Below are 12135 nucleotides of genomic sequence, written 5' to 3'. Positions count from 1 at the left end.
CAGCTGAGAACACCGAAGTGGCCAGCTCTCATTGGACCCTTCTTGACAAAAAGGTCCTCTTCTAGCCAATGACATCAGTCTGTTGTTACATTGTAATTGGAGGTCACCGGTGTGCCTCACGTTAGGTAAGACGACTGGGGACGTTTCCGTCTACATTGCAGTCGGCCAGGAGAGGCGTTTAACGTATCTGTTAAAGGGGGGGGGACATTATCACGTCATAAAGGGACTTCAATGATTTCATGCTGAGTTGGAAGTATTTTCCCCGGTGAGAGAGATGTTGACTTTAAACCTGGGAGGATTTTCAAGTGTTTACCTGGTCAAGTGGACTCAACGGTCGTTGTCCACTCAAGACAACTGAAAGCATTATAATCTATGTTCAGGTGCACACCTCTCCCCCCCCCACACACACATAAAATCATCAGACATAATGTAAAATGAACTGAAGACAATACATCACCAAAGGCTGAACTGGTTTCATCAGTATAACAGGCCAGGGGATAAACAGCTGTGTCATCATAGCCACTGTACCGAGGTCCTGATACTTGGTATCATCAGTATAACTAGCCACTGTACCGAGGTCCTGATACTTGGTATCATCAGTATAACTAGCCACTGTACCGAGGTCCTGATACTTGGTATCATCAGTATAACAGGCCGGGGATAAACAGCTATGACATCATAGCCACTGTACCGAGGTCCTGATACTTGGTATCATCAGTATAACAGGCCAGGGGTAAACAGCTATGACATCATAGCCACTGTACCGAGGTCCTGATACTTGGTATCATCAGTATAACAGGCCAGGGATAAACAGCTATGACATCATAGCCACTGTACCGAGGTCCTGATACTTGGTATCATCAGTATAACAGACCAGGGATAAACAGCTATGACATCATAGCCACCGTACCGAGGTCCTGATACTTGGTATCATCAGTATAACAGACCAGGGATAAACAGCTATGACATCATAGCCACCGTACCGAGGTCCTGATACTTCAACCACTTCTTTTCACCCCCCCCCCCTCTCCCCCCAAAAGGGTTTGACTGCATGTGATGTGCCAACTGAACATTAATTTGTGCTGCTGAACAACGAACCCAAACGTAGGGTGTTACTCCTATAGTACCTTGTATGGAAGAAACACAGAACACGTGTATTGTATACAGTATATAGATGAACATAGGATCATATCTAAAACGTTTGAGGATGAATCGAGTTATTGGACGTTGCGTTGTGTCGGGCCTGACGTCCTTAAACGTGGGTTAGAAACCAGAACAGAACTGGCTTCCGGTTTGGGAAATACATCTTGTGACTGGAGGGGCTCAATTCCATTTCAAATCGGTCAATTTCGAAAGTAAACCAAATTCCAAATTAAAAAGCATTGAAGAGAATTGACTGGAATTGAAATGGAATGGAATGAACCCCAACTCACCTACACATCAATGGTATGAATCATTCTTACTGACCGGCCAACTCTAGACTTATATCTCCTAACAAAACTAGACTGACCTAAAATATAAATGCAACATGCAACACTTTAAAAGATTTTACTGAGTTACAGTGTATTGAAGGGAATCAGAGTCAATTAAAATAAAGTCATAGTGGGGCATGGGAGGGCATAGGCCCACCCACTTGGAACCCAGTCCATCTACTGGGGAGCCAGGCCCACCCACTTGGAACCCAGTCCATCCACTGGGGAGCCAGGCCCACCCACTGGGGAGCCAGGCCCACCTACTTGGAACCCAGTCCATCCACTGGGGAGCCAGGCCCACCCACTTGGAACCCAGTCCATCCACTGGGGAGCCAGGCCCACCCACTTGGAACCCAGTCCACCCACTGGGGAGCCAGGCCCACCCACTAGGGAGCCAGGCCCACCCACTTGGAACCCTGTCTGTGGCATTCTGTTGTGTGACAAAACTGCACATTTGAGAGTGTCCGTTAATTCTCCCCGGCACAAGGTGCACTTGTGTAATGATCATGCTGTTTAATCAGCTTCTTGATTTGGATTATCTTGGCAAAGGATAAACAAATTTGGATGTAAACAAATTTCTGCGCAACATTTTATTTGAGAGAAATAAGCTTTTTTTGTGCCGTGTGGAACATTTCTGGGATCTTTTATTTCAGCTCATGAAAACATGGGACCAACACTTTACATGTTGCGTTTATATTTTAGTTCAGTAATACACACTGTACCATTGTACTGTTTTGGATGATTATTTTTTGGTTCTAAAACACATCAATTAAAATAAAATAAAAGTTTTTTTGAAGGGGAACAGACAGTTACCTCAAAACTATTGAACAAACCCATACGTTCCTTGTAAATTCCCTGTCATAACCCACTATTCACAGTTTATAACACCTGAAGAGAAGCCCACACGTATAGGTGAATATGAAAGGACTTGAAACACGGAACCTACTGTCGTGTAGAAATATTCCCTCCATATATCAAAAGGGTAACTACATGTTCGTAACAGTACACAGAGGTCCTCAAATGTACTCCAGTACTCCAACTTTATCTTGAAGGTACTTTAAAAGGTACTCCAACTTTAACTTGAAGGTACTTTAAAATGTACTTCACTTTAACTCGAAGGTACTTTAAAAGGTACTCCAACTTTATCTTGAAGGTACTTTAAAAGGTACTTCAACTTTAACTCGAAGGTACTTTAAAAGGTACTCCACTTTAACTCGAAGGTACTTTAAAAGGTACTTCAACTTTAACTGGAAGGTACTTTAAAAGGTACTCCACTTTAACTCGAAGGTACTTTAAAAGGTACTTCAACTTTATCTTGAAGGTACTTTAAAAGGTACTTCAACTTTATCTTGAAGGTACTTTAAAAGGTACTTCAACTTTATCTTGAAGGTACTTTAAAAGGTACTTCAACTTTAACTTGAAGGTACTTTAAAAGGTACTTCAACTTTAACTGGAAGGTACTTTAAAAGGTACTCCACTTTAACTCGAAGGTACTTTAAAAGGTACTTCAACTTTAACTCGAAGGTACTTTAAAAGGTACTTCAACTTTAACTTGAAGGTACTTTAAAAGGTACTTTAATGATAGTAATACTGATATCTGAGGAGCCGATTCATGCAGCATGTTGTGCCAAAGATGTCAAAGTCTGTTTTACAGTTGCACATTACTTTAAAAAACAGAAACAGTGATCAATCAGTTTTGTAAACGTCAAAGTATTCGACTCAGTATGGGTATTTCTGTAACAGATATTTATATTTTGTCGATCAAACGAATCAATCCATACTCAGGCTTTACGTCTTGACAACAACAACATCGGTTGTAAAAGTGCGGCGGAAATGAAGTATTTAAACGCAATATTTTGGCAGTTTTAAAGCGACTTTAGTTGTTTTGAGTGAATCTTTGAATGCCCTCACTGATACAATACTTCAAAGCAGCTTAGTTCAGTTTACGATGGACATCAGTGTGATACAGTAGCAGATACAGTTACACTACTCACTGTAAATACTACTAGAACATTCTAACATCCATCAACCGCAGGAGGAGAGGGATGGATGTTTCACCCTGACACGAAGCCAGTACATCCATCAACCACAGGAGGAGAGGAATAGATGGTTCACCCTGACACGAAGCCAGTACATCCATCAACCACAGGAGGAGAGGAATAGATGTTTCACCCTGCCACGAAGCCAGTACATCCATCAACCGCAGGAGGAGAGGGATGGATGTTTCACCCTGACACGAAGCCAGTACATCCATCAACCACAGGAGGAGAGGAATAGATGTTTCACCCTGACACGAAGCCAGTACATCCATCAACCACAGGAGGAGAGGAATAGATGTGTCACCTTCACCCTGACACGAAGCCAGTACATCCATCAACCACAGGAGGAGAGGGATGGATGTTTCACCCTGACACGAAGCCAGTACATCCATCAACCGCAGGAGGAGAGGGATGGATGTTTCACCCTGACACGAAGCCAGTACATCCATCAACCACAGGAGGAGAGGAATAGATGGTTCACCCTGACACGAAGCCAGTACATCCATCAACCACAGGAGGAGAGGAATAGATGTTCCACCCTGACACGAAGCCAGTACATCCATCAACCACAGGAGGAGAGGAATAGATGTTTCACCCTGACACGAAGCCAGTACATCCATCAACCACAGGAGGAGAGGAAGAGATGTTTCACCCTGACACGAAGCCAGTACATCCATCAACCACAGGAGGAGAGGAATAGATGTTTCACCCTGACACGAAGCCAGTACATCCATCAACCACAGGAGGAGAGGAATAGATGTTTTACCCTGACACGAAGCCAGTACATCCATCAACCACAGGAGGAGAGGGATGGATGTTTCACCCTGACACGAAGCCAGTACATCCATCAACCACAGGAGGAGAGGAATAGATGTTTCACCCTGACACGAAGCCAGTACATCCATCAACCACAGGAGGAGAGGAAGAGATGTTTCACCCTGACACGAAGCCAGTACATCCATCAACCACAGGAGGAGAGGAATAGATGTTTCACCCTGACACGAAGCCAGTACATCCATCAACCACAGGAGGAGAGGAATAGATGTTTCACCCTGACACGAAGCCAGTACATCCATCAACCACAGGAGGAGAGGAATAGATGTTCCACCCTGACACGAAGCCAGTACATCCATCAACCACAGGAGGAGAGGAATAGATGTTTCACCCTGACACGAAGCCAGTACATCCATCAACCACAGGAGGAGAGGGATGGATGTTTCACCCTGACACGAAGCCAGTACATCCATCAACCACAGGAGGAGAGGAATAGATGTTTCACCCTGACACGAAGCCAGAACATCCATCAACCACAGGAGGAGAGGGATGGATGTTTCACCCTGACACGAAGCCAGTACATCCATCAACCGCAGGAGGAGAGGGATGGAAGTTTCAACCTGACACGAAGCCAGTACATCCATCAACCACAGGAGGAGAGGAATAGATGGTTCACCCTGACACGAAGCCAGTACATCCATCAACCACAGGAGGAGAGGAATAGATGTTCCACCCTGACACGAAGCCAGTACATCCATCAACCACAGGAGGAGAGGAATAGATGTTTCACCCTGACACGAAGCCAGTACATCCATCAACCACAGGAGGAGAGGAATAGATGTTTCACCCTGACACGAAGCCAGTACATCCATCAACCACAGGAGGAGAGGAATAGATGTTTCACCCTGACACGAAGCCAGTACATCCATCAACCACAGGAGGAGAGGAATAGATGTTTCACCCTGACACGAAGCCAGTACATCCATCAACCACAGGAGGAGAGGAATAGATGGTTCACCCTGACACGAAGCCAGTACATCCATCAACCACAGGAGGAGAGGAATAGATGTTTCACCCTGACACGAAGCCAGTACATCCATCAACCACAGGAGGAGAGGAATAGATGGTTCACCCTGACACGAAGCCAGTACATCCATCAACCACAGGAGGAGAGGAATAGATGTTCCACCCTGACACGAAGCCAGTACATCCATCAACCACAGGAGGAGAGGAATAGATGTTTCACCCTGACACGAAGCCAGTACATCCATCAACCACAGGAGGAGAGGAATAGATGGTTCACCCTGACACGAAGCCAGTACATCCATCAACCACAGGAGGAGAGGAATAGATGTTTCACCCTGACACGAAGCCAGTACATCCATCAACCACAGGAGGAGAGGAATAGATGGTTCACCCTGACACGAAGCCAGTACATCCATCAACCACAGGAGGAGAGGAATAGATGTTTCACCCTGACACGAAGCCAGTACATCCATCAACCACAGGAGGAGAGGAATAGATGTTCCACCCTGACACGAAGCCAGTACATCCATCAACCACAGGAGGAGAGGAATAGATGTTTCACCCTGACACGAAGCCAGTACATCCATCAACCACAGGAGGAGAGGAATAGATGTTCCACCCTGACACGAAGCCAGTACATCCATCAACCACAGGAGGAGAGGAATAGATGTTCCACCCTGACACGAAGCCAGTACATCCATCAACCACAGGAGGAGAGGAATAGATGTTTCACCCTGACACGAAGCCAGTACATCCATCAACCACAGGAGGAGAGGAATAGATGTTCCACCCTGACACGAAGCCAGTACATCCATCAACCACAGGAGGAGAGGAATAGATGTTTCACCCTGACACGAAGCCAGTACATCCATCAACCACAGGAGGAGAGGAATAGATGTTTCACCCTGATACGAAGCCAGTACATCCATCAACCACAGGAGGAGAGGAATAGATGTTTCACCCTGACACGAAGCCAGTACATCCATCAACCACAGGAGGAGAGGAATAGATGTTTCACCCTGACACGAAGCCAGTACATCCATCAACCACAGGAGGAGAGGAATAGATGTTTCACCCTGACACGAAGCCAGTACATCCATCAACCACAGGAGGAGAGGAATAGATGTTTCACCCTGACACGAAGCCAGTACATCCATCAACCACAGGAGGAGAGGGATGGATGTTTCACCCTGACACGAAGCCAGTACATCCATCAACCACAGGAGGAGAGGAATAGATGTTTCACCCTGACACGAAGCCAGTACATCCATCAACCACAGGAGGAGAGGGATGGATGTTTCACCCTGACACGAAGCCAGTACATCCATCAACCACAGGAGGAGAGGGATGGATGTTTCACCCTGACACGAAGCCAGTACATCCATCAACCACAGGAGGAGAGGAATAGATGGTTCACCCTGACATGAAGCCAGTACATCCATCAACCACAGGAGGAGAGGAATAGATGTTTCACCCTGACACGAAGCCAGTACATCCATCAACCACAGGAGGAGAGGAATAGATGTTTCACCCTGACACGAAGCCAGTACATCCATCAACCACAGGAGGAGAGGAAGAGATGGTTCACCCTGACACGAAGCCAGTACATCCATCAACCGCAGGAGGAGAGGAATAGATGTTTCACCCTGACACGAAGCCAGTACATCCATCAACCACAGGAGGAGAGGAAGAGATGGTTCACCCTGACACGAAGCCAGTACATCCATCAACCGCAGGAGGAGAGGAATAGATGTTTCACCCTGACACGAAGCCAGTACATCCATCAACCACAGGAGGAGAGGAATAGATGTTCCACCCTGACACGAAGCCAGTACATCCATCAACCACAGGAGGAGAGGAATAGATGTTCCACCCTGACACGAAGCCAGTACATCCATCAACCACAGGAGGAGAGGAATAGATGTTCCACCCTGACACGAAGCCAGTACATCCAGCTAAACAAATAAAACAGACTAAAATAAATAAAAGTCTTACTTTGTATAAATAGAATTCAAGTTAAGTAAAATATTGCTAATATTAGTCTCTATATATGACTATATAATACAAATGTTTATTTTTATTTTTTATAAAAGGTCCCTACTACTACTGTCGTATATAAAGTACATTTAGTATTTTATGTAACAATTTGTACAAGATTTCTGAAAACATGAGTACCCCGAAATTGAACACGTCATTGTGTGAAACCGTTGTTACGTTAATGAGTATGATCTCCATCCATCCAGAGGGGTACGTCCAGAACCTCTAACGACCAGGTGATGAGATGAGATTTAACATCCCTTTTGTGAGACTGGTCAGACTACATGATAACACCCTGGTCGGTCAGCTCCGTTAGTCTCTGGTCAGCCCCGTTAGTCTCTGGTCAGCTCCGTTAGTCTCTGGTCAGCTCTGTTAGTCTCTGGTCAGCTCCGTTAGTCTCTGGTCAGCCCCGTTAGTCTCTGGTCAGCTCCGTTAGTCTCTGGTCAGCTCTGTTAGTCTCTGGTCAGCCCCGTTAGTCTCTGGTCAGCTCCGCTAGTCTCTGGTCAGCCCCGTGACGGAGGTGACTGGCCGAGTGACGGAGGTGACTGGCCGAGTGACGGATGTGACTGGCCGGGTGACGGAGGTGACTGGCCGGGTGGAGGAGGTGACTGGCCGAGTGACGGAGGTGACTGGCCGGGTGACGGAGGTGACTGGCCGAGTGACGGAGGTGACTGGCTGGCCGGGTGGAGGAGGTGACTGGCCGAGTGACGGAGGTGACTGGCCGGGTGGAGGAGGTGACTGGCCGAGTGACATAGGTGACTGGCCGGGTGGAGGAGGTGACTGGCCGAGTGACGGAGGTGACCGGGTGGAGTGTCTGTCGGAGGTGACACGTCAGGGGTAAAGGGGTCAGAGGTAGGGTTCTCCGAAGGTCTTGCGACACTCCATGACCCCAGCGCTGGGCGGCCGGTCGCAGTTGTGCGTCAGCTTCACCAGGTTGGGGCTGAGGTGGTCGTACGCCATCTTGTATTCGCGGTCAAAAGCGTCTGGAGGGAGGAGAAAGAGTGAGATGAGTTATAACACAACGATGTTCAACACCGATTTAAATGTCATTTAAACTGAAGACCTTCTGGAGGAAAACGCTGCAGACCACTGCAGGAGCATTCAACAGTGTATGGGTTGACTTCTAGAGGACGTGTATGGGTTGACTTCTAGATGACGTGTATGGGTTGACTTCTAGAGGACGTGTATGGGTTGACTTCTAGAGGACGTGTATGGGTTGACTTCTAGAGGACGTGTATGGGTTGACTTCTAGATGACGTGTATGGGTTGACTTCTAGATGACGTGTATGGGTTGACTTCTAGATGACGTGTATGGGTTGACTTCTAGATGATGTTTATGGGTTGACTTCTAGAGGACGTGTATGGGTTGACTTCTAGAGGACGTGTATGGGTTGACTTCTAGATGACGTGTATGGGTTGACTTCTAGAGGACGTGTATGGGTTGACTTCTAGATGACGTGTATGGGTTGACTTCTAGAGGACGTTTCTGTGCCTTGTTGCACCTGAAGAGTAGTTGGCTGTGAGTACACTACAGTACTTCTGAAACTACTAGCACAATGAAAGCAGACTTACCGATGTCAATGTTGTCCTTTCCCAGAGCCACCAGACACAGGAAGAGGATGTCTCTGTACAGACTCCTGCAGAGGGAAGGGCACAGGGACGTTAGATTTTACAGAGGACATTTAGCAGACTAGCTACAGTAGATAGCATGAACGACTGTCTGTCTTTGACATCAAAGGGGCTAATGATACTTAATGTTGACTGTAACCTTGCTATATTTACACCAACTGACTCAAATCAAATCACATTTTATTGGTCACATACACTTGGTTAGCAGATGTTATTGAGTGTAGCGAAAGGCTTGTTCTTCTAGTCCCGACAGTGCAGTAAAATCGAACAGTCTCCCAACAACTACCTAATACACACTAATCTAAAGGGGTGAATGAGAATATGTACAGTTGAAGTCAGACGTTTACATACACCTTAGCCAACTACATTTAAACTCAGTTTTTCCACAATTCCTGACATTTAATCCTAGTAAAGAAATTCTCTGTCTTAGGTCAGTTAGGATCATCACTTTATTTTAAGAATATAAAATGTCAGAATAATAGTAGAGAGAATGAATTATTTCAGCTTTTGTTTATTTCATCACATTCCCAGTGGGTCAGAAGTTTACATACACTCAATTAGTATTTGGTAGCATTGCCTTTAAAAATGGTTTCAAATGTTTCGGGCAGCCTTCCACAATAAGTTGGGTGAATTGGCTCCCATTCCTCCTGACAGAGCTGGTGTAAATGAGTCAGGTTTGTAGGCCTCCTTGCTCGCACATGCTTTTTCAGTTCTGCCCACAAATTTTCTATGGGATTGAGGTCAGGGCTTTGTGATGGCCACTCCAATATCTTGACATTGTTGTCTTTAAGCCATTTTGTCACAACTTTGGAAGTATGCTTGGGGTCATTGTCCATTTGGAAGACCCATTTGCGACCAAGCTTTAACTTCCTGATGTCTTGAGATGTTGCTTCAGTATATCCACATAATTTTCCTACCTCATGATGCCATCTATTTTATAAAGTGCACCAGTCCCTCCTGCAGCAAAACCCCCCCACAACTTGATGCTGACACCCCCGTGCTTCACGGTTGGGATGGTGTTCTTCTGCTTGCAAGCATCCCCCTTTTTCCTCCAAACATAACGATGGTCATTATGGCCAAACAGTTCTATTTTTGTTTCATCAGACCAGAGGACATTTTCCCAAAAAGTACGATCTTTGTCCCCATGTGCAGTTGCAAACCATAGTCTGACTTTTTTTATGGCGGTTTTGGAGCAGTGGCTTCTTCCTTGCTGAGCGGCCTTTCAGGTTATGTCGATATAGGCCTCATTTGATTGTGGATATAGATACTTGTGTACCTGTTTCCTCCAGCATCTTCACAAGGTCCTTTGCTGTTGTTCTGGGATTGATATGCACTTTTTGCACTAAAGTACGTTCATCTCTAAGAGACAGAACGCGTCTCCTTCCTGAGTGGTATGACGGCTGCATGGTCCCATGGTGTTTATAGTTGCATACTATTATTTGTACAGATGAACGTGGTACCTTCAGGTGTTTGGAAATTGCTCCCAAGGATGAACCAGACTTGTGTAGGTCTAGAATTTTTGTTGAGGTCTTGGCTGATTTCTTTTGATTTTCCCATGATGTCAAGCAAAGAGGCACTGAGTTTGAAGGTAGGTCTTGAAATACATCCACAGGTACACCTCCAATTGAATCAAATGATGTCAGTTAGCCTATCAGAAGCTTCTAAAGACGGGACATATTTTTCTTGACTATATTATGGCTATATTATCAAAGCTGTTTAAAGGCACAGTCAACTTAGTGTCTGTAAACTTCTGACCCACTGGAATTGTGATACAGTGAATTATAAGTGAAATAATCTGTCTGTAAACAATTGTTGGAAGAATTACTTGAGTCCTGCACAAAGTAGATGTCCTAACCGACTTGCCAAAACTATAGTTTGTTAACAAGAAATTTGTGGAGTGGTTGAAAAACGAGTTTTAATGACTTCAACCTAAGGTGTATGTAAACTTCTCTCTTCAACTGTACATATAAATATATGGATGAGCGATGGCCGAGTGGCATTTAGTGATGCGCTCTGAATGTTGCAGGGAGATAGAAATAGGATGAGTAGAGCTGATGATTCTTTATCCTGGCAGACAATCATGTCTGTTCTACATGAAACATTTCTATCTGAATGTTGCAGAGAGATAGAAATAGGACGAGTAGAGCTGATGATTCTTTATCCTGGCAGACAATCATGTCTGTTCTACATGACGCATTTCTATCTGAATGTTTCAGTAGCGTTACATCCTCCTGAACATGCCCCTGGACAATGGCGTCATCAATGTGTAACCCCTGACCTTTGCCTCTTGACCCCCAGGCTCTGCCCCAGCAGCTGTAGGAGCTGTCCCATTGGTCGAGAGACGTCGTTCCTCTGGATGCTCTTGACCACGCTGTGGAGTAGCTCCTCCCCAAACGGACGCTCCGCCTCGCTCACAGGACGACACAACGGGTAGCCCACACCTGGAGGCAGGGGTCAGGGGTCAGAAAGATGGATATGTAGGCTACACTAATACACACTTCATATATAACAAACGTGTCCACGCATACACACACACACACACACACACACACACACACACACACACACACACACACACACACACACACACACACACACACACACACACACACACACACACACACGTAGGTATGCAAGACCGATCACACACACACACGTAGGTATGCAAGACCGATCACACACACACACGTAGGTATGCAAGACCGATCACACACACACACGTAGGTATGCAAGACCGATCACACACACACACACACACGTAGGTATGCAAGACCGATCACACACACACACGTAGGTATGCAAGACCGATCACACACACACACGTAGGTATGCAAGACCGATCACACACACACACGTAGGTATGCAAGACCGATCACACACACACACACACACGTAGGTATGCAAGACCGATCACACACACACACACACACGTAGGTATGCAAGACCGATCACACACACACACGTAGGTATGCAAGACCGATCACACACACACACGTAGGTATGCAAGACCGATCACACACACACACACACACGTAGGTATGCAAGACCGATCACACACACACACGTAGGTATGCAAGACCGATCACACACACACACGTAGGTATGCAAGACCGATCACACACACACACGTAGGTATGCAAGACCGATCACACACACAC

At 45.9% G+C, this 12135-nt stretch overlaps 1 protein-coding gene across 1 annotated transcript in view; it reads right to left on the bottom strand.

Moving 5' to 3' along the window:
- Window positions 1–7216: 7216 nt before the first annotated feature.
- LOC109886212 (C-myc promoter-binding protein) overlaps window positions 7217–12135 on the bottom strand; it is a 162968-nt gene continuing 158049 nt past the window's right edge. Inside the window, 3 exon segments of the mRNA XM_031812600.1 lie at window positions 7217–8331; window positions 8921–8985; window positions 11256–11418. Coding sequence (XP_031668460.1) covers window positions 8195–8331; window positions 8921–8985; window positions 11256–11418 — 365 coding nt within the window. The 3' untranslated portion in view covers window positions 7217–8194.

The sequence above is a fragment of the Oncorhynchus kisutch genome, unplaced genomic scaffold, assembly GCF_002021735.2.
Source record: "Oncorhynchus kisutch isolate 150728-3 unplaced genomic scaffold, Okis_V2 Okis03b-Okis08b_hom, whole genome shotgun sequence".
NCBI lineage: Eukaryota > Metazoa > Chordata > Actinopteri > Salmoniformes > Salmonidae > Oncorhynchus > Oncorhynchus kisutch.
Note: the sequence above shows the minus strand (reverse complement) of the source record. Positions and strands in the feature narration are given on the sequence as shown.